Below are 23,762 nucleotides of genomic sequence, written 5' to 3' on the forward strand. Positions count from 1 at the left end.
AAGTATGCGACGCATGTATGGAATCAAACACTGAGTGGCGCTGCAGAACCATGTAAAATAATATTCCCTTTTGACAGAACAGTTTTGAATTGCATTGCTTGAGTTTAGTTTTTCTTTCGTTTAAAGCAACAAATAATGTGTGCATCTTTTTGTAATTACCTTACGTTAAAACAGTGAAATCGACACCATGACAGTTTTGCCATAATGCATTTCGACTTGTTAAAGCAATGAGCATCTACTATAACATGTCTGTCTCTGCTTCTGTTTGATCTAAGATAAAAGTGACATCGTGTGAAATATAAATTATTTTAATGGAATATTCTGGAAACAGTGTGTTGGGGAGAATGCTGAAATGCTGAGAGAGAGAGAGAGAGAGGGAGAGAGAGGGAGAGAGAGCGAGCGGGGTCAGTGTGGCATCGCTGTGGGTGTGTAACTAACGCTGTCTCCATTCCACAGAATCAACTACTCACATTAAAACTGCCAGTGCGAGCCCAACACTGTAGCTAGTAATCATCGTTATTCACATCGCCTCTATTGAACCAAGGACTACTTGAATAATTCTGTTTGCTGGTCGTTTATCGCCTGGTTTGACCTGGTAAGTGCGGATGGTATCGATGAAGAAGTGACTTTAGCGGATGCTAGCTGTCGCGTTAGCCAGCTGAGGGTTCGCCTCACAGCGACTCATCCTGTATTTGCATCGAGCTATTGATTTCCAACAACATTTGTTGTTGTATGATGGTTGTATTTTACACTTTACATGTTTAATTAATTTCTGCCTTCGTGTAATGAGGATAAAATGCGTGTATAGTGGATTTCACGCTGTTTTTGTGCGTTGAGTGGTGTGTGGCAGCAGGAATAGACGTTGACAGTGCTAAGCTATGAGGCTAACAGGATAGCGTAACGTTAGAAAGACGTTCGTTTTTAAATAGTGAGAATTTTAAATATAGTTTGTATTTGAGTGTTTGGTGTACTTTGGTCAGGCGCGATGCACAAACAAAGGTGCAGTAGCTTTTTGGTAGATTTCCTTCATTTGCAATTGTATTTTTATTTATTTATTTTTTTTCTCGAAAGGGTAAGATGCTTCTGTAAGTTGTTGACAGCCGAAGGTTCAGTCTGTAACTGACAGAATCACTTTCTGTCTATAAAAATCAATATATTCGTGCCTTATTGGTTTGGAGGTGTTAAACATGTCTTCTGAAATAAAAGAGATTGCTTTGGTTCCTAAAATAGCTTCAGTTTCGTTTAATTGGGATGTGAAACTTGAATCCTGTTTAGAGCTGTTTCTGGAACAGCAGCTGAGGGGGATTGTGCTGTTTAATAATAGATTAATTATTTAAATTATTTGGCCTTGTTTTATTTTAATTATATAAGCAAATGTTTTTAATGCTTCATTATTTATTAAATATTTCGTTTAATAAGTTAATTATTCAATATTTTACTCGTTTAACTTTTTTATTTAGTCATTTGTTTTCTTTTTTTAATATTTTTTTCTGTACATTTCTTTCTGTTAATGTGTTTTGTTTATTATTTATCTGTTCATGTTCATCAAATTCTCATTATTTTTATTTAAATCTCATTTTTAATTATTTATTCATTAAAAAAAAAAAAAAAGTGCACTGTTTTTCTCTGAGTATTCATACAGACCGCCTAGCACTCCTTTGACCCCAGTTAAAAAAAAACCTGCAATAGACTATATAGTGTGTACATTGTGATAAATAAACACCTGTTATTTGCCTTTGCCTGCCCTTCAGCACAAAGCACTTTTCAATGGTGGTGTCTTTTACAACATCAGAAAGTTCAAGGAAATTCATCAAATCCTGAAAAAGCCATGGACATTTCTAGCTTTTATAGTATGTCCAATATATTTAGCCAGCTAGAAATGGCTCTTGTTGGATTTGTAAAATTCATTTTCTTGTAATGACAAAAAACTGGAAAAGGCATGATGATAATATAAAAGAGAAGTCATAGAAATTCAGGCAATGCTAGATCCGTGACCTTGTAAGCCAAATACATTTTTCCATGCGTACGTGAGTGATCGGAGCAAAGTCATTGACTGTTGTCCACTTCTGTTGCTATAGATTTGTTGTGATAGCCGCTTGTTTTGTAGTGCAGCAGGGCCAAGCAAAACCTAATGCATCAGATTCTCAGCGAGCCACAGATGGGATGTCTAACAAACTAGACAAACCCTTGCTTTTCACACCAGCGTGAAACCGGGCTGCTCGTAGGCTTCCCAAAACAGAAAAGTGGGTACTAGGATGACTTGTAGCCATCATTGGGTGTTTAGATGCTGTACGCATGGATATGGCGATAAGGCCTTTAAAATCTGCTGAACGTGTCTTGTTCAGATTACAGCTAAACCCAGCTGTCCTTGAGGAGATTTCAGCGCTGCTCCTTGGCTCTTTTCTGTGACAGACTCTCTTTAGAGTCATCCAACCGCCAGTCATGAAAACAGTTGGAGCACCATATGGGTTGAGCGCTAGATTACGGATAACTGCTTTCATTTGTAACGCCGGTTCTCTGTTGTAATAAATGTGCGCTAATAGTTCACTGTGCAAAATAGCAGAATCATCATTGCTTGAAATCAGATCTTGGACATTGAACTGAGCGATTATTGCTGTGGTGAGCACAGTCATGTGATGAGAATCATTTTTTTTTCAGATAGCGAAAGTGAAAGCTTCGAGTTTGCTTCCTGTTGGTTCTGTTAAGGATATGACTTCATTTCCGGTGGGATTCGTGGCCGAAGAATTAGCTCAGACCGAAATCTCACAGCAATTCTGTGAGTGAGTAAACCACCGAAACTATCAGCTGGCAGTCATCCTGAAGAAGCATTTACATTTTGTAAATTAGCCTAATACTTGTGTCCTATTTTTGTCAAATGGACCCCAGCTTTTAGTGTGTGTTGCATAATAGTCATCCGCAGTGGTGTGCCCACCTCATTTGTCTTCCTGCTCAGTGTTACTCAATATTTGCAAATTTAGACAACAGAAAGATTATTCGAATGGAAATCCCAGTGGCAAACATTTGCGTTAAGCAAATCTCCACAAAACCTTTTCTTGGTGTGTTTGTCAGTGCATGCTCATGAAACTGGACAATAAAAATACTGCAGACATGCATTGAAAAAGGAACCTGAGTCATATCCAGAGACTAGAATATCATACAGACTTAGAGATGGGCTCCTCTGAGTTTACTTGGGCAAACCACATAGTAAAACTCTAGGATCAACCACACAGAGCATTGTGGGAGCAATGGCAAGCAACACTTACAGGTTACTCCTGTGATTTTAGTTTTGTTTTGGTAACGCATCTCCAGTAGGGTACAGCTTTTTTTCCGGAACATTACTGGTAAATTCCGTTTAGAGATCCGTGTTTAGAAATAATGCTAAATCAGTGCTGTTGAATTGTCAGGGATAAAAAGCAAAAATGCATTTTGTGTGAATGATGATGCCTGTCACTCAGAAATCAAAATATTTTGTCAAATTTGACATCCGGGCAAATGGGGAAAGCGGCACAGCGTTTCAAGGTCAGTTCACATTATTGATGTCACAGAGTTGACTGGTATTTTAGTGCTGATGTGCGCATGCTGTCTGTTAAAGATGAAAGCCGCTGTATGTGTGAACAGCAGGTACGATGATTAAAAAAAAGCTGTAGTTGCTCATTTTATCCCTTAAAATTCATCTTTGATCATCAAAATGACATATTTTAACGTCTTTTCCAGTGAAAATTATTTCTTTACGTGTAGCCTTTCAAAGCATACTCCATTTGAGGTCCCCCGAAGTATACTTTGGCCTTTACTCTACATCCTTACCTAATTTACTATATAGGCTACAAAATCATGAATATGCAAAGTAGTCCTGTCCCCACTCAATTACACCAGCTCAGACTACCTGCTCCACTTTTACTCGGTTAACTGAAGTAGTGAATGTTACACAATGACAAGTACCAATATTGGATTAATTCAGCTATATATGTTTGAAATAGAAACTGATTCTAAAGAGGAAAAGTAAATTATACAGGGCCATCTGCAAGTCTATAATTGCTCTCTACATGTAACAGTAATTAAAGGTGCAGTATGTAAGTTTTTGACTCTACTAAAGCATAAAAATACCATAATATGTTTGCAGATATTTAAGAAACATGCTAAGTTAACATATTTGTTTATCTGAAAAACAATGCTACAGTCAGTTATTCTCCTTTGAAAATGTGCATTCCGGGCCGGAATGTTAATCTCTGTTTTGGATTGTGAAACCCGCCCACTGCCAGTTTACCCAATTGTATTTCGGCACCCCGGGTTGCCAGTTGGCGGGAAACAGAGCGTATTTCATTTCAGTCATGGAAGCTGGCAAACGAAAGGGGTCAGAGCGGGAAATAGTTAATTGAGGCAGTCTCGTTTGAGAAAATTAATCATTAGATTTCAAAGTCAAATTATAGTATTTTACACCTCACAATGAATAACAGTCTACTTGATTACGTTTACAACTGGGCCGCCTCAATGTATGCATCTGTATTTGTCCCGACAAATGCGACCTCCGGAGGACGCAGCAGCAGCCTCCGAAATGAGACGCAGATTCAGATTTATAAAAATACACATGAGGTGGTTTATAATTTGCAAACAATACAAATATTGCAAACGTACACATTAGCTGATCAACTTACAGTGTAGGGCTCAATGCTTTCCATCGTCAGGTGCGCTCGTTCCTGTTCGTGTCGTCAATCTGGCAACCTGCGTATGCGTCAAGTCTGAGGAGGGACCGGGTGAAAAAAAACCCTCTCCAATATTTAGAATTTGGACTGTAATACCTAGTTCAACCACTCGGTGTCAATCCTACATACAGCGCCTTTAATTAGCCTTTGGCTTGACTAAGTTACTGAACAAGTTATAATGTGTTTCCAATGTTATACAAACCCTGTTCCCGTTCACCATCTCAGACACCTTCCTTCCAAAAATCAACATCTTTAGGTAGAAATGCATTGCTAATGATATGAAAAGCGCCATCTTGCAAGTTGACGGGTTGATTGGTTTGATTGGTCTTTTTTTTAAAAGATTTATTTTTGCCATTTTTGCCTTTTTTATGATAGGACAGATTAGAGCTGACATAAAGTGAAGTGGGAGATAGAGGGGGCCCACAATGCTATGGCGCCGACTCATTTTCAGACTGTCTTAAATATACATCGTAATTTTGAGGAGAACATTCTTAGCAGTGGTGTTGACTGATGAATCTGCACATGGTTTATCTTTAAACGTATTAAAACACCAGATAGACATGTAAACAGCATAAAACGTGATGTTCAGAAAAGTCAATTTTAAGAGTTTGATGTGTGGAAGTTGCCACTGACTTCATTTGTGTCCTATAAATACTGCTGCATTTATACTGTATCTATCGCTTTAAGTAGTCTTTTGGGTCACGAGCAAAGACAGACGTAGACTTAATGAAGTTGTTGTCTTAAGCAGTTAATCTGCGCTCTGACCCCTGCTGCTCTTTCTCCGGGTCTCTTCAGAACGTTGTCAGCAGCTGATTAGCTAAATTTGCGGTTTCTCTTGTTTCCATCCTAATGATGAGAGCTGCGTTCACAGTGTTGCCAGGGACCACCGCACTGCTAGACTGGCATTATACTTCACGCTTGAGCATCCAGTGGTTTTGTATAACCATTTGGAAATTTCCATTCCCTGCAGAGCTGAGTAGGAGACTCTTAATCAATAATGTCAAAGACAAGCTCAAGTTGTTCTTTTAAGTGTCAGGACTCACCACTTGTGTTTGCTGCTTGTTATTTATGAATAATTCATACTTGTCCTGCTTTATTAATGAATTGATTTATTTGTGGACCGGATCTTATCTTTGATGGTCAGGCTTGATAGGTTTTGTTCTTGAATGGCTTTTTTGAAGTCACATGACGACTCTCCAGCTTCTGCACAACATGGGAAACTTTCTGTTTCTCATATGCAACCCATGATATATGACCCATACTCTTTGTGACATAGGACCTTAGGGTTTCCTATTTGTGTGTTTATCCTGTTATGCAACTTATTATTAAGTTACTTTTTCCCACATACTGAAAACCTATTCTGATAATTACTCAAGACACAGGCTAGCAAACTAATCTGGCTCTTCCATTCAAATGAGACCTGTTCAACACCATATATATTTTCATATGTTAAGACAGCTATAGAATAGCCTAGTGTTAATATTTTGAGTGTGACTTATGTTTTGCATAAATGCAGTGCTGCATCAGAGGCGGTTTGCCGTTGTCATGGCACTCAGCACGCATGTTGTTTTCAGTCTGGAATCAATACATAATGCAACACCGTCTTCGCAGTCTAAAGGGGTCTGTAGATGCTTAAATAGTCAACAGATTCAAATAAATGCAAGAAAGAGGACCCGTTGCAATTCAGTATGCAAATATTTCAATAGATCATCACTGCTGGTTCAAAACAAACTTTAAATGTGTTATAGGCTAGTTTATATATATGGACACATTCCAAATCAGATTAGCGTCTCTTCACAAAATGACTTGAAAGCATAACAATTAGGCTAAACTAAAATGAATGAAAATGTATGAACTTAATGAATTATGTGGTGGTGTTTGAGACATCACTGGTCATTTAATGTTTCTATAAAAAAAAAGAACTAACAGTAATACTAATAAAATGGGAATAATACTAAAGCTCTATTCAGACAGTTATTGTTTCTCATGTGGACGTCTGTAAAAATAAATTTGCATGGCACCGCAGTGATTAAACTCATGCCTTCCGATGGTGATTTTATTTACATTGGAAGAGCGAGTTCTGTAATCCTACAAACTCGCTGCTCATATGGTCAGTCATGTGACTCATATTTAAATTAATAATAGGAAAATAATATCATGTTTAATATCAATCAAATTGGCATGCTATGGTTAAATGGTTTTCTGTCTTGCATTTTATCTAAAAATGATGGATGTAATGTAGGGATGTTCATTTCGGTTATTTTTCCTAACTGACAACCGATGCTCGTTTACCGATTGTTAACCATTAACCGACAAGATTATTTTAAATTAGAATTGAATTAAATTAGGATAAGTGTCTGTGACCCATTAAAAAATATTAACATTTGTTTCCCGGGGATTAATTTTACATGCGCAAAAAGCAGCAAACAACAGAACATGAGGATTCACATGGTCATCATATCACATCGCGCACCTGCAGCACTTCTGCGAGCAGAGAAAACATCATATATATAGTTAAGTTATAGTACATATCATAAGTTAAGCTTTGCTACCTTGACAATGCAGCCAGTTCATTATCATAATAAAATACAGTCAGTCAAACATATGGAAAAAAAAAAATGTAGTAAAATCTGTGCCGTTAAGTGTTATCACCGTACTGCCGTGATGTTATGCAAAACATTTTGTTTTGCGTGGATATTGGAACGCGAGTGAAGTAGGCTACATAATAAATAATAATTTGCCATTCAAATATATCGCGAATACGGAAACATTTGATTTTGTGTGAAATGAGAGACCCAACGTTTGTTTCAGTTTCGTTTTAGCCTAAATGAATTCGTTTTGGCTTGTTGTTTTGCTATAGCTTCTTATATTTTTGATTCTTGTTCTTTTCTAAATAATTGAAAGGATTTGTTGTGGAGTGAGGGGAACTAAAATAGCCTAGCTATGTTTACGGTGTTTATTATAATGTTTGTAAACATTTCGCGTTGGCATTAGGCCTATTTCTGAATGAAATAATAAAATGCGACTTATACGCGACTTATGTTTTTCCCCCTAAAAAACACATTTTTTAATACGCGTAGCGTATTTTAACCATGCAGCAAACCTTTTTCAATATTTTGATAAATTACTGAAAAAATAAATAATTAAATGACTTTTTAAACCGTTTAACTGATTGTATTAATCGGTCAAAATTCTTACGGTCGGTTAACCGGTTAAACGGTTAAAATGAACATCCCTAAAGTGGAAATTAGTAGAAATAAAGTCATGCAAACTCCTATTTACATAAGGTAAACATTTGACTAAACTACTTGTACGACTACAGGGCTCCAGACTCATTCTTCCCTCTGGTGGCTCTTATGCGACTAACATTCTCAGTTGGTCACATGAACACATGATTTGGTCGCAATTGTTTTTTTGCTACAACATGGGATTAATCAATGCATGCTGATGAACTTTTATCATAGTTTATAGTTATATGAAAACGAAAGTGGTTAACATTCAACCCCTTCTTTTTCATCAGTAGTATTATTTAGTGGTTAACATTCAACCTGTTCTTTTTCATCAGTAGTATTATTTGTTATTTTAATTTTGTGAACGTGAGTTCCTCTTTTGCGGTGTTATAAGCCGCGTTATAAGCCCGTACCTATACTTCGGATGCTTTCGCTTTTGAATTTGCGATCTTGTTGTCACATTTTACAATAAAAGATAATTGTCTGTTTTGCTTACATCTATACACCTTTCACTTTTTAAGACTAAAACAAAAGATGGATTCATTGTTATTCTTAATTAAAAAGCACAACAACAATATAACAGTAAGATACAATGACAAACAAGCTTAAAAAACGTTTATTATAAATATATATGAAATATATATTGAAAGTGAAATATATGCCTAGAAAGCTTGAAATGTCTACTTTTAAATTAAGTAAGTCACAATCAAAACAAATATTCTCTATTAAAGTAATCCGTATATAACCAACATGAGCTCCAGTTTTCCCGTCTCAACTCATTATCTCTAATGCAGAGTCACGCCCGCGAGCAGCTCGCGCTTTTCAGATTCTAAACATCCATGTGAGACGCGTGTGCATGGAAACGCCCACATCGCCTCCGCGTAAACAAACAAGTTCATCCCGGCTACTTTTTTGTTTCTGGAAGAAGACGTGCTGAGAGAAATAACCCAGAATTTACCTCACAACGCGATGTGTCACGCAGTTGGATCCAGTGGAGTTTATTCTGATGAGTAGATTACTTGTATCTGTTGTTATTGTGTAATTGTGATATAACCTGTACACATTTTACGAGTTAGACTTTTCCCAAACTATAATTCCTGACTATATGTATGAAATCAAGTGAAACATTTTGAAATATATGTCATTTCTTTGTCTAAATGTCTCACAACGCCAGGATGTTTGTTTAATGTTTTATAACATAAAACCACAAGATATAGAAGTAGAATGAGTGTTAACACTATGATATTAGAGTCTATGAATGTTTGGCACATAGGTGTGTTACTGTTCAAGTCTCAGTGTTCAGATCAGTATGTTCAATCATGTGTCCTTGACCTTCACTGTGTATATTTTTATTATGCTTGTAAATAAAAATACAAATAATACAAATACAAATAATAAAAAAACTCATTATTTTACTCTCCTCACTCTTTCTTACCTGCCTCAGTCACATTCATATTGATGGCCCATTATGGGAGGGCCTTTGTCTCTCAGGTGTGAATCACTAAATATTCATGGCCATTGTCACCCTTATTTACCTTGCACGATGTTACAACAGAAAGCCTGTTTGCAATTAGTTTCTTATCCTTATTTAATCAATGACTGTTCATTTATCTTCAGTGAGCTTGAATTTGTTTTTTTGTCTCGTTTTAGGCTTGAATTAGTTTGATATTGACATTGGTGACAAGGATTATGAAAATTCTATGGTATCAAAGATTTTAATATCATAAAAACCTTTTTAAAAGAAAAAAAAAAGTATATCATGATATATATCGTTATTGTGATATAAAATTACTCATATCGTGATATAAGATTTTGGTCATATCGGCCACCCCTACTAATGACACACATTATTTAGTCACCTTGTGCAAAATTTAGTCACGTGAGTGATTTACTCGTTGTGTAAAGGTTTGAGGTGAATTCATTACATACAATTATGAGGGAGAAAAATACAAAGTAGAGACATTTCAGTGCACTGCTGCCTCGTGAGACTGTAAAATATCAAGAGTTTTTACTACTAGTGCCATAAAGTGTTATATCAGAATTTGAAGTGCTGCATTCAGCCCAGTTCCCCTGATTACCTGTTATTGCCTGTTACCTGATTACCAGATACCACCTACAATAAAGTGCTTTGCCTAAATTACAGGGAGAACGGTCAGATCTAGTTTGAACCTTGAGCACCTCCTAATTACATATCTTTTTAAAGACATCCCTAAAGATAGCTGTAGTTATTAATTAATCATTGGCGTTTGAGATTTGGTTTGTGTGCTGTCAGTGGGCTCCTTGTTAGGTTGTCTTCAGGACACTGTTGTTCCAGGGAATGTTCTGGAATGTTTGCAGCCGCTCTTTGTGTATCTATCACATGCTTTTCTGTGACTGCATCTACAAACTTGCCAACTAACCAGTAACCAAGACAACTTAGCTTTGCAAACATCATGTCACCAAGGAGATGCGGAGAGATTTGCCTGCAGAAAATTCCAGCATCGTCCCATTATGTGTTCTCCAGAGCTCTGAGGAATGAGCCATGGTCATACTGTGCTCTCTGCTAACTGTCTCAGCACTGAGGCGCTTTTAGCTTCTCTAACAATGGCCAACATTGTGAGTGAAAGGTCATCGTGCGTGATATGTGGGATTAGAAGCATATCTACTCTCAATTGTCTGCAGATTATAACATCTGCTGTTAGGGGTCAGTTCGCACATCGTTCCTATTTGTTTTCGGGACATTTTGTTCCTGTTCCACATGGTGTCGGGAAGTTAGTCGTGCCTTAAAGAGGTCTGTAATTTGGCACAGTGCTCTTAACATCTTAAAAAGTCATTCATGTAAATGATAGTACAAGTAATGGAGTAGATCTAATGACCTGTAACACTGTGTATACATTTCAGAAAAAAGGTCCATCCTGGAAGACACTTAGAAAAGTGCCATTCAAAAAAAGAATTTTTATTTGAGTTCTTTTGAACTTACTATTCATCAAAGAAGCCTGGTAAAATATTAAGCAGCTCAACTGTTTTCATCATTGATGATAATCAGAAATGTTTCTTGAGTAGCAAATGAGAATATTTGGATTATTTCTGAAGGATCATATGACACTAAAGACTGGAGTAATGATGCTGAAAATTCAGCTTTGCATCACAGAAATAAATTACATTTTACAATATATTCAAATAGAAAACAGTTATTCTAAATTGTAATAATGTTTCACAATATTGCTGTTTTTACTGTAGTTTTTGATCAAATAAATGCAGCTTTGGTGAGCATAAGAGACTTCCTTAAGAAACATTAACAAATCTTACAACCCAAAACTTTTAAACGCTAGGTTTGTCATGTTTTTGGAATTCTAATTTCCTTGTTTAGAGTCTTGGAACACTTTTATTAAGAAAAATACTTTTCCAAGAAAAATGAAAGTGAAGCATCAAGGCTTTCAGTTGCATGATTGGAAACCTTGTTTGGATTAAAATTCCACTTAGTATTAAATGTGGTTCATGTGATGCCATATGCAGCAGGGTGAGCAGATTGCCTGCCGTTTTTCTTCCTAATTGAGATTTAAACTTCACCAGATACTTTTTTCAGACCACAGAATTTGCCCCAGCTAGTATTTAATCAGAAAGATTATTATCCGTTTTGATGCATTTGCTGATGCTGCTATTCTCTGTGTGTGTTTTATTTCCTCCAGCTTAACCACTGAAGTCCTGAACAGGATTTGCGGTCCGTCAATGAGGAACTACAGGCTCATCTTCTGCCATAACCTGAAGCAACCATAGCTGAACAATTCGTTTACTACTAGTGAGTGGAGCAGGAGATAAAGTGAACTTCTGGGCATTTCTACAATAAGGTAAGCTCTGCTGTGACGAAAAAATCAATTCATGTTGCAAGCATACTTGCTTAGATAAGATGCGTGAGACCAGCTGGTGTTGTCATGAAGACATCAGGTGTCTCAACAGATCAAGTTCAGATTGTGTGTACATTTCTGATCATGCCGAACGCTAATCAGATGCAGTCGCAGAGTTTTTCCTTAACATGAACAGCTTGTTCGCTGTGTTTGTGATGGAATTTGCATGTTGAAGGAGAATCGCACCTGCTACCATCAACCAAATCGGCGTGCCGCATCTGACGGCTGTACGATCCTTACACATGACAGTCGCTCCACTTATTTAAGCTCTCCTCTTCTCCACGCTCACACACAATAAGAATGGGAGAGGTCCCGCTCCAATTTTCTGCTTGTTTTGTTCTTGTTGTCCGGAGTTGGTCATTTGAGCTCGCGCCCCACCCATGATAGCGTGTTTGTACAGAGAGTTGACGAGCTGGCCGGTCGACGTGACCTTGTTCTGGGCATCTCTGTGTGCAGACAGACTGAAGCAGCTAGGCTGTGGAGGCGATGAGGAAGAGCCTCAATACTTCCCTCAGTGACTCCCTCAGCACGACCAGAGTGTTCGGGATCCCCCTGGAGGAGGTGCAGCACAGCGGGCAGCCAGGACATGAGGTCCCTCTGCTGGTCAGGAGCATCGTCGAGTACATTGAAGAGCATGGTGAGTCAGGGAGGACCCTGGTGATTCATGGGACTTTCTTTCTAGCCGTCACTGATAGCAGCATCATAGTTACTGAAATTACTCCAGGGACAGAAATGAAGACCAGTAAAAGACCAGAAAGTGTATATTTATCATTTGAATCATGGCTTTATGAGGTTTCCGAACCATTCAGGCAAATGAAAATGTTACATATACACATTCATACAGATATCAAAATATGTTCAAGAATATACTAAAGTCATCAAAGAATGTAAGCTTACTTGCTTTACATTCTTTATACATAGATTACAGTATTCAGATAGTTGGAGCTTGTTGTGGTTTTCAAATACCATGCTGTTGTGATTTATTGTGTTTATTTATTTTTTAACAATCACTTTAATTTAGTTGGTTTTAACTTCATGAGTTTGTGTATCAAATATACATTCCCATCCAAAGGTTTGGGGTCAATAAGACTTTTTTTTTTATTCAGCAAGGATGCATTAAATTGATCACAAGTGTCAGTAAAGACATTTAAAATGTTACAAAATATTTCAGACAAATGCTTTTCTATTAATCAAATAATTCTGAAAATAAAATCATGTTTTCAACAAAAATATTATGCATTACTACAGTTTGATCATTAATTTCAGCATAAAACCAAATCAGCATATTAAAATTATTTCTAAAGGATCTTGTTACACTGAAGACTGGAGTAATGAAAATATATTTTATAATATTAAAATATAAAATATATATATAAATAGAAAACTATTTTAAATTGTAATAGTATTTCACAATATTACAGTTTTTACTTTTATCAAATTAATTTAATGAGCAAAAGCGATTAATTTTTAAAAATATTAGAAAAACAAATTCTTACTGTCCCCAAACTTTGGAAGGTTGTGTAATTAGTATGATGTGATGTCATAATAATTGTGTTTATATGCCTTCAAAACCCCCAAAGTCGTTACTCTCAAATATGCAGCAAGGTTGTGTAACACATGAGTATATAGCAGCTACATAAATAGTTTAAATATTTTTGTATTTATCAAAGTAGCAGAGCATGACATTTTCATCTGATAAGGCCAAAAATGTTGTTTGGTTTGACTGTACGATAGGAGTGGCTTCCCTGTACTCCCAGATCAAAGATGTACTTCCTTTATTGTGCAACATCACAGAGTTAAAAGCGAAAATAAGAAAAATTTTCGGCCCGAGGCTTTTTATAATACCACTGTATCAATACAGCGAGTCTCTCACCTACTAATTAACTGCTGCATGTAGAGACGTAAATGCAGAGTCCTTCACGTTTTACTCTTTTTCAAAGACTGGTATCTGCAAATTGCTGAACTTCTCACTCGCACATCCAGCAGACTGTGAGAATATTTTAAATTCTCTTTAAAGAGATGAGGACTGCAGCCTGATGTTTAAACTGCAGCACAGGCAGGATGTTGAAAATATGTTGGCAGGGCTGTTAAGTTCTTTAAAGGGCTTTAGCCGCCACTGTTGTCTCCAAACACCAGCTCTTCCTCTCTGAGTTCAGCACACTGGCAAATTCGTTTCATACGGAAGGATGTTTTTGTACTGAAGCTAATTTAGACATAACAGTGAGCGACGTTGTGGCTTCCCCTCATGCGGTGCAGAGTCTTATATACACACACAGAGCACCAGGAATGGGAACCGAGACAGACCGGCTAATGCTGATTTGCCAACTGAGCTTTTAGGAAGCTTCTGATCTGATCTGGCAGAAATCTAGAGTTTATTTTAAAAGCGCTTCAGTCAAGAATATAAAATATGCATTATTGGTTTTATTCTAAACATTTGGGTTGAAGAATGTAAACTTGTTCCGTCCTGAAATTAAAATTTGCCGCAGTTCTTTTTTAAAAAATCAGCAAGCCTGTTTCATTATCTCATAGATGGCAGACGGAGAGAACGGAGCTGATGTTATCATGCTAACAGATCAGCTCTTCCTCTCTGAGTTCAGCACACTGGCAATTCTCCTCCACCGTTTCATACGGAAGGATGTTTTTGTACTGAAGCTAATTTAGACATAACAGTGAGCGACGTTGTGGCTTCCCCTCATGCGGTGCAGAGTCTTATATACACACACAGAGCACCAGGAATGGGAACCGAGACAGACCGGCTAATGCTGATTTGCCAACTGAGCTTTTAGGAAGCTTCTGATCTGATCTGGCAGAAATCTAGAGTTTATTTTAAAAGCGCTTCAGTCAAGAATATAAAATATGCATTATTGGTTTTATTCTAAACATTTGGGTTGAAGAATGTAAACTTGTTCCGTCCTGAAATTAAAATTTGCCGCAGTTCTTTTTTAAAAAATCAGCAAGCCTGTTTCATTATCTCATAGATGGCAGACGGAGAGAACGGAGCTGATGTTATCATGCTAACAGATCTGACTAAAGGGATTACGAGTTTAACAAGTAACTGCTCCGCTTAGTCAGCTTCTCTGTGCAATGATTCAGCGATTAGAGTCTCTTCGGTGAGATGTTTATACGTTATTCTGCACGTAGGTTTGTCTTAGTGAGCTGTGTGTTTGTGTTTTGTAGGAGGGCTGCACCTGGGTCTATTTCTAGTGAACGGGAACGCAGAACGCGTGGAATGGCTCAGGCAGCGCTACGACAGCGGCGTTGAAGTCAACCTGGAGAAGGAGGCCGACTTGGCATCTGCCGTCAGCCTGCTACGCCTCTTCCTGCAGGAGCTCCCCGAGCCCGTCATCCCTGCAGGCTTACAGGCGCAAATAATGCAGCTCTATCAAGGTGGATGAAGCTCTGTTATCCTACCAGCTGTCCGAATTGGCTTGAAGAGATAATTCACCCAAAGTTAAAATGACCCCATGATTTACTCACCCTCGATCCATCCTATGTGTATATGACTTTCTTCTTTCAGACAAATACTATCAGAGATGCATTAAAAAATGTCCCGGCTCTTCCAAGCTTTATAATGGCAGTGAATGGAGGGTCGAGATTTTTAAAGCCCAAAACGTGCATCCATCCATCATAAAAAGTGCACCACACGAGACCAGGGGGTTAATAAAGGCCTTGTGTAAGAAAAATATCCATATTTAAAACTTTATAAACCGTAATCTCTAGCTTCTAGATAGAGATTACGGTTTATAAAGTTTTAAATATGGATATTATTCTTACACAGACACATTGATTCATCTCAGAAAGCCTTTATTAACCCTCTGGAGCCGCGTGGAGCACCTTTTATGATGGGTGAACACACTTTTTTGTGCTTCAAAATCTCAGCACCCATTCACTGCCATTATAAAGCTTGGAATAGCCAGAACATTTTTTTATATAACTCCGATTGTATTTGTCTGAAAGAAGAAAGTTATATACACCTAGGATGGCTCGAGGGTGAGTAAATCGTGAGGTCATTATCATTTTTGGGTGAACTATCCCTTTAAGTTGCATCTCTCTGCAAATGCTCGTTTTACCTTCTGGAATGTTCTGGCAACTTGACAGACTTGTAATATGATTGCATCATCAAAGCACGGCCATAGTCTTTCACGCCTTTACATCAGCCAGCTCACCTACTATCATAATAACTGCACGTCCCTCTGAACTTCCTCCTCATTCTGACCGCTGGTTTGTTTGCTCTCCTTTAGACTACAGCAGTGAGGAAGAGCTGGGCAGAAACATGAAGTACTTCCTTCAACAGCTGCCGCAGGTCAATTACAGTTTGCTCCGCTTCCTCTGCCGATTTCTGTCTGGTGTGGCGTCTCTTCAGGAGGAGAGCTGGAGCATAGGAGCTCTCGCTGCCGTCTTCGGGCCAGACATTTTCCAGTAAGATGCTTTTATAGTTTCTGATAATTCATATTAGCTATTTTGCTTGCGGAAGAGAAAATCATGTTGGAAGAGCGAACAGTCATTTTTTCCAGTGTAAGACTGTTTATACTGGTGTATGCCCACACAGAATCTTCACAGTTTCGATTGTGTGGGAAAGTCTTAAATAGGGTCAAATGATAAACAGAGCTAAGATTAATTCAAAGGGCAGGGTAGATGATGTTGAGGTTGACTGTCGAATCAATTGTGTGGAGATCCATGAAAAAAATTGCGCTGAAATGTATCATTTCTGCAGCATTAGGGGACGTTCACACAAAACGCGTCTAAAAACCCGAGACGCAGTGCTCAGGAATGCACTGCGTTTAAAAAGCACAGTGCAGAATGCCTCCTCTGCCATGTTGCCGTCAAATAAAACAGTTGCCATGCCAACTTGCTACTGTAAACAATAGCTCACACTGCTTGCCCCGCCTCCGGGGTCTTCTGATTGGTCCACTGTTTTGGAACTGACATTGATGAGTGACGCTGTGTGTAAAAGTTGAAATTCTTTTAACTTGACGTGGCATCTTAAAAATGTGCGCTCACAAAAGACGCGAGCACAACGGTTATACACATCCATCTAGCGTTTACATAGAAAAACAATGGAAATGTAGCGCATTGGAATGGAAAAAACGCATTCTGTGTGAACGGCCCCTTAGACTCACCAAATGGAATAGCATTAAGTTTTCAAACTGATTCCCAAACACTCGTTTCCTGTTAGACAGACAAGACAGTCTTGCCCCAAACTCACACGAATGGTTTAGCTAATGTTTTAGAGCCCAGATGGTTGGATTCTCAAACAAACAGAGCAATATTTTAATTATTTTGCACCAAAAAGTCAGCATTTACACAGTTGAGGAAATCAGTCTACAGACATATTAAGCTGATATAGAAGAAAGTATTTTACCATCAGAAAATGACACACGTTTAACCTGATTCCTGTCTACGTTCTGCAGTTTAGACACAGATGCGGAGGATCTGAGAGAGCAGGAGTCGGTAAGCCGTATTCTGGCAGAACTGCTGGAGAACCAGGAGGACTTCTTTGACTCGGAGGACGATGACATTTCCAACACCAATGACTACAGCTCCATTAATGACCAGGTGAACTTTCTTTCCTATGTGCTTCAGCAGTGCTATTATTGACATTAGTGCTGCTCATCTGTATGAAACTGATGCTATTTATTCAAAGCCCAGAAAAGTTCATGACAAGGATGCACCATTCAATCAACCACTGAATCTCTACCAGATGATATTGTGAATCGCTGCGTGCATCACACAATACACGGACACTAATAATGAATGAGCTTTGTCTCAGTGCTCTGCATATGACAGCAGCCACGGAAGTAAATTGTTGGATTCAATTCAAGTTTATTTATATAGCGCTTTTCACAATACAAATCGTTGCAAAGCAGCTTTACAGAAAATGAAGTTTCTACAATATATTTAGTAGTAGCTTATCAGTGGTGACTGTCAAATTGATGTACATATGGCAGATTCAGATGTTTACAGCCTGTTTATTTAGAAAATAAATGACATGCTTATAAATTGTAGCATGTCCATTTTCACATTCAGCTGAAGCGCTGTCCAATTAGAGATAAAAACGAAAATGCAAACAGATGCAGAAGTGAATTAAACAACAAATACATTAGTGATGGTAAATCTGTTGTATATGCAGATGTTGTATATGCAGTGTGTTTATCCTGGGGTAACATCACTGAGAAGTTTTGTAAATGCATTATTAAAAGTGGTTTGTGACAACTTAAACCAAGCCCCAAAGAGTAAACAAATCGCAGATGCCAATAATTATTTAGAGTTAGTATTGGATAAAGTGTGATCATTGCTAATATCCCAAAGAGTGAGAACAGAATATTACCATAAATGTTGACATTTCACAAAAAGACATTGTAAACTGATGATAAAAAAGGCGTTAGAAAATTATCGGTGATTTGGATTAGTTTCAACCTGTAACAGTTTTAAAATTCATATATATTCATATTCATCATATTTCCTGATCAGTGCACGGCTAATTGTTAGTGCAGCGCTTACAAATGCTTTAGGGGAAGTTGTACATTTGTTTTCTAGATCAATAGGCTTAGTGTAAGTCGGTATTAGCTTTGTTCCTCATGAAATACTTGCCCAAACCTTGCAAATGCGATATTGCGATTTGAGTTTTAAAAGGCGATTATATACTTACGCTCTGTGTTTGTTTAAAGCTTTTAAAATGTGTGCCGTTTGCCCCAGTTCCAGGTGGAGGCAGCGCTTTACACAAGCAGATGTGAAGCACAGAAAAAGGAAAAGCAGTGTTAGAAGGATATTACATCTGCAGTGTTATGTAATCGACTGAAATCCATCCCAAGGCGTGTGTCCTGCGTTCGGTGTGTCTGTGAGCGTTTGCAGACTGCAGGTTCTCTCACAGTCATTTGTTTTCTTTGAAAGTGCAGATCGTTTTAAATCTCATTTGTATGACACTCACATCCTTTAAGGAGCTCGAGATTTCTTACATCACCAGACTTTACATGTCTGGTTAATAATGGGCTGTAAGTTCTTTCCAAGAGTCTTCTCCTTCTCCTTCTCCCTTAAGTCAGACTGGCAAAAAAGAGGAAACAACCCTTTTGTACAAAGACAATACTAACTACAGTTACATAACCGAGTGATGAAAGTTTGGTTCTGGCACCTGCGCTGGTCTTTTCATAACAGGCAGAAATTTACAGACCTGGGAAAGGTTCATCTAAACAGCATAACCTGGAGAGCTGCCTTGCTGTCTAATCTCTACATAGGCAGCTGCCTTTTCAGTCAACACCTTAGCCATCATTAAACTGCTCAAATGAGTGATTTGAAAAGCTTTACATAGACATAACTCACAACTGATTCCAGTGGACTGCTGCAGGGATGACGTGTTTTTGTAGGCCAAAAGACAGAAATGGAAAAGAATTTCATCGTTTTGGGGGGTTTTGAATGTGTTTTTGGTTAAATGCCAGACGTAGGGTATGTGGTTAACACGAGCTCAAGATATTTTCACATTTAATTCTATGACGTAAAATACTTCAGTAATACCTCAGTTGTGATTTTGTTCAAGCTTTTGCTTTTCTTGAAAAAGGCAGTTGCTAACAAGTCACTAAATGGCACTACAGAGGTTGTCAGAAACATTAAATATCATCACACTTTTTTAAATCAAGACTGAAAGAGCCGTTGGAAATGTTTGTTTCTGGCAGTTGTATAATGTATTTAGGCTTTAAAATTCATAGAAGTTGTGTTCATTTGTGAAGAATTTGATCATGAACAAAACGTAAGAATCATTAACGTTTGTTTTTCACGGGGTTTAATTTCTGCAATAATCCAGAAGCCAGCGAGAAAATCCTGTTGGGTTTTTGTCAAGGGAAACGACTTCTGTACTGTAGCTTCCAGGTTGGCCTACTTAATACGTCATCACTGCAGCATTTAATAGTATTCACATGCATTATGTAAAATAGTACAGGTGTGGTCCTATAGCAAAATTTCAGCAGAATTTCAGTATAGTTTTGTGGGCAAAAAAAGGTCCACTGTCTATTGTCAACTTGAAGCTGGTGCCAAATCTGAATGCGGAAATCTTCCAGCCTCACATGAAATTCCAGATTGCACAGATTCCTGTTGATATTACTGGATTTTGCATGCAAAAATAGCTAAAAACAGTAAATGTAACTGTACAATTTTGCTGCCAAATGAAATATTCGGGACCAGGCCTTCACATCGATGATGCCTTAAAATGCACACTACGTTCGAAGCTCATTACGTTTTGGACCAGAGCTGTGAGCTAGTTGGGCCCTGTGAAATTTGTTTTATTTTTTCCCAAATTCCATTTTATCTATTTATTTATTTATTTATCTATCCAAATTCCATTTTGTTCCATTTCAATTTTTCTGGACTCTTGTTAAGGGTTAAATTAAATTGTATTAATCAAAAAGCATGTCTAATTCAATGAAATCATGAAACTTATACAATTTAACATCATTTTTTTTATAAGTGTTTAAGCATGTCTAATTATTTGAATGCATAAAAACAACTTAATTTATTCAAATTTATTTGTACAATAATAGGGCCCTATGAAATTTTTATTTATTTTTCAGAAATTCTGTGTTGTGTATTTAAATTTTTCTGGTTATCAAATGAAGAAATAAAACATTCATTTAATTTATATTTTAATAAAATGAAAATTAAATTACATTTTTTATTGTGTGATTATTAGTGATAGTATTTTTTATTCATTCATCCAAAATTTGACAAATTCTGTGGCACTCTATTAAAAATGATATTTTTATGATAGGATTCCACCATTCCGTCTGCATTTTCATAGGGCCCTACACTAGTCTGCTTGTAGCAGATCCACAGCCTCCCTTGAAGGATAGATCAGGTTGAAACAGATCTTATTGGTTTCAGTGGAACCACTGCAGACATGCTTAGAAATACTAGACATTACAGTCTGCTGAAGGTCCTCCGTACTGTAAGAGACGGCATAAGAAACCGAAAGGACAGAAACAAATGTAAGCAGCATGGGGAAGGTCCTGGGTGACCTATCTGGATTCCAGCCAGTGCTCAAGGAGCTGGCATATGCTGAAATGAATATGGGCATAAATCACAGATTTATTTCTAAGCGTGTCCCGCTCCAGAGACTCTCCCAAACACTGATCATATGCCTCACCCAGGGCTCATTGAGATGAGATGGAGCTGACTTGTGTAATTGTTTGGCCCATGTCAAGGCTGGCGTCATTTAGCATTGAATAAAGCATTCTGAATTGGCAGGGTTTGTTACATAAGTGCCTAAGATTAAATCATTTTGATAATTGCATATTACTAAGAGATTGGACTTGGGACAGAGGTGGATGATGTTCTGTCCATATAAGGATGCACGGCTTATTATGAGCAGCCCTGACTGGTGACCGTGCCCTAATCTCCCTAGCAACACTTGCTGTTGTGTGTTTATCATTCAAACTCTGGTGACTGTAAAAAGGTTGTGTCCTTTTGTTTTTCAAATTCCTGTTTCTGCCCTGAAATGTTCAGACCTGTTGTGGCCAGACACTGAAATAAAGCAGGTCACCGTGCAACGCTGCAGATCTTTGCACACACAGTTGCTGAGCCTGTTTTTCTGATCCTCAGAGGCTGTGAGATGAGTTCTCCATTCGTGTGGGTTGTTTTTCCTCTTTGGTTTGTGTGTGTGGTTGACAGCGTTTTTACTAATTAATGAAGAGCGCCTTTAATTAGAGTCTCAGTCAGCTCTCTGCTGTTGGTTTTTGTATGCAGATGTTGTTGTATAATCTGGAGGCGGCACATTAACAAAGCCTCTGAGGCCAAACAAAGGCCTCAAAGAGTTTCTGCGTGCTTCAGCTTCCTGGAGGTATTAAAACATCATGGATGAAGCTGTGAGGATGTTTTCCCCACGTTGGCTGCAGCGTCAGTGCTTAAGATTATGTGGTCGTGTTTTGAAAGCAGTAGTTTCTAATAATGAAAACGGTGAGAGGCAGGGCTCATTTCCTTCACATCTGCAAGTTTTACTTTGTTGATTTTCTTAAAACACCTCAGTTTTTGTGTCCATTGAGACATCTAAAAACAATTCTACATCAGTCCACAAATTATTAATATGAATAATAATAATAATTATTATTATTATTGTTATTAACTTATAACAAATAGAATAACAATGATACATACTAATACTTCTACTACTAATAATAATAATTGTTGTTGGCATTATTATTTTTAGTTATAATAAACCAAATTAATAGTAATAATTGTATTAGTATTTTGTAATTTTGTGTTATTATTATTAAGTTATAAGAAATAGAATAATGATAATACATACATACTACTACTAATAATAATAATAATGATTATTGTCATTGGTGTTATTATTAGTACAATAATAATTTTATTAGTATTTTGTAATTTTATATTATTATTATTATTACATTAGACATTGAATAATAATAATACATACTACTACTACTAATAATAATTATTATTGTTGTAGGCATTATTAGTAGTTATAATAAACAATTAATAATAATTGTATTAGTATTTTATATTATTATTAAGTTATAAGAAATAGAATAATAATATATACTACTAATACAACTAATAATAGTAGTTGTTGTTGGCATTATTATTAGTTATAATAAACACAATTCATAATTGTATTGGTATTTTGTAATTTTATTTTATTATTATTATTTGTAATTAAGATATGAAATAGAATAATAATAATAATAATACATACTACTACTACTAATAATAATAACATTAAGAATGATTTTTGTTGGCATTATTGTTAGTTATAATAAAATTTATAATAGTTGTATTAGTATTTTGTAATTTTATTATAATCTATTATTATTATTATTATTATTACTATTATTATTATGCATTTTGCCACTGATGTTATTATTACTATTATTAATTCTGATAATTGAAAAAAAAAACATAGGAGGACAGATCATTACAGACATTACACTGCATGTAAGTTTTCGGCTAGATTTAAAAGCACATCTTTTCAGAGGAAGCAACCAACTAGCATTTTGCATCATTATGTACATTTACTTTTATGCTTTTGGCACCTTTATCCAAAAGCAGTTTTACCCAAAGTGACTCAGAATGCGTTAAAGTTATACTTTTATGCTAGATCTTTACATAGATGCACATTTTGAGCTGTGCTGTTGCTGAATAATCACAATGCATTGTCTTCCTGAAAAAAGCAGATCAAATCAAATGGTGAGGTCCCTAAGGATTCCCACCTCTAAGATGTGCAATATAACACTCTAGTCTGGAGAAATATAGTGTGAAAGGCAGGTAAGATGAAAGATCCTAAAATAAAATGGCTTAAAATTGCAGAATCTGGGGCTTCAGTGTCCAAAAGATAAATGAGAGTGAACCGTGGCTGGAAGCATATAGAGATGTGTGAAGATGGTCATCCTCCGAGCCTTCGGCAGCCGTTCTGCACGCTGCATGTGACTCATATCTGCACGGTCGCTCAACAGCAGCCCCGCTCGGCCAATCAGATGTGGAGGGAAATGGTTGCTATGGCAACATGGCAGCAATACTGCAGCAGATGCAGGGTGCATTTGATGGTGTGTTAGTGCCAAAGTTTGTCTGATATTAAATACTGTCAGATAGATTTACACACGAATGTGCAGCCTTGAACGCCGTGTGCCGTGGTTTGAATTCCTCTGACTGACTGTTAGCACATATTTCATCAAAACCTATTTTTCACAAAACTCTTGTGTTACGTAATTCATTCAAGTCTTCAGGAAAGCCACACTAGTGATAAACGCATGCACTCAGATATACAGTGGTGGCCAAAATTATCAGAACACTAGTATTTTTTAACCAGCTAAAAATGATTTTAAGTCAGTTATTTCTATCTTTTGCTGTAGTGTGTCAGTAGGAAATATCAGTTTACATTTCCAAACATGCCATTAACTGTAATAATCCAGTGAAATTTTTGTTTGCTCCACACAGATCTGATC

At 37.1% G+C, this 23,762-nt stretch overlaps 1 protein-coding gene across 1 annotated transcript in view; it reads left to right on the forward strand.

The window, feature by feature from the left end:
- The first annotated feature begins 418 nt into the window (after positions 1–418).
- Positions 419–23,762, forward strand: part of fam13b (family with sequence similarity 13 member B) — a 54,187-nt gene continuing 30,843 nt past the window's right edge. The window contains exons 1-6 of the mRNA XM_016455372.1: positions 419–595; positions 11,599–11,757; positions 12,271–12,451; positions 14,992–15,201; positions 16,056–16,233; positions 17,226–17,370. Of these exons, the coding sequence (XP_016310858.1) occupies positions 12,301–12,451; positions 14,992–15,201; positions 16,056–16,233; positions 17,226–17,370 (684 nt within the window). The 5' untranslated portion in view covers positions 419–595; positions 11,599–11,757; positions 12,271–12,300. The remainder of the gene's footprint in view (positions 596–11,598; positions 11,758–12,270; positions 12,452–14,991; positions 15,202–16,055; positions 16,234–17,225; positions 17,371–23,762) is intronic.

This window comes from Sinocyclocheilus anshuiensis, unplaced genomic scaffold (assembly GCF_001515605.1).
Source record: "Sinocyclocheilus anshuiensis isolate Anshui unplaced genomic scaffold, SAMN03320099.WGS_v1.1 scaffold235, whole genome shotgun sequence".
In the NCBI taxonomy this organism is placed as follows: Eukaryota; Metazoa; Chordata; class Actinopteri; order Cypriniformes; family Cyprinidae; genus Sinocyclocheilus; species Sinocyclocheilus anshuiensis.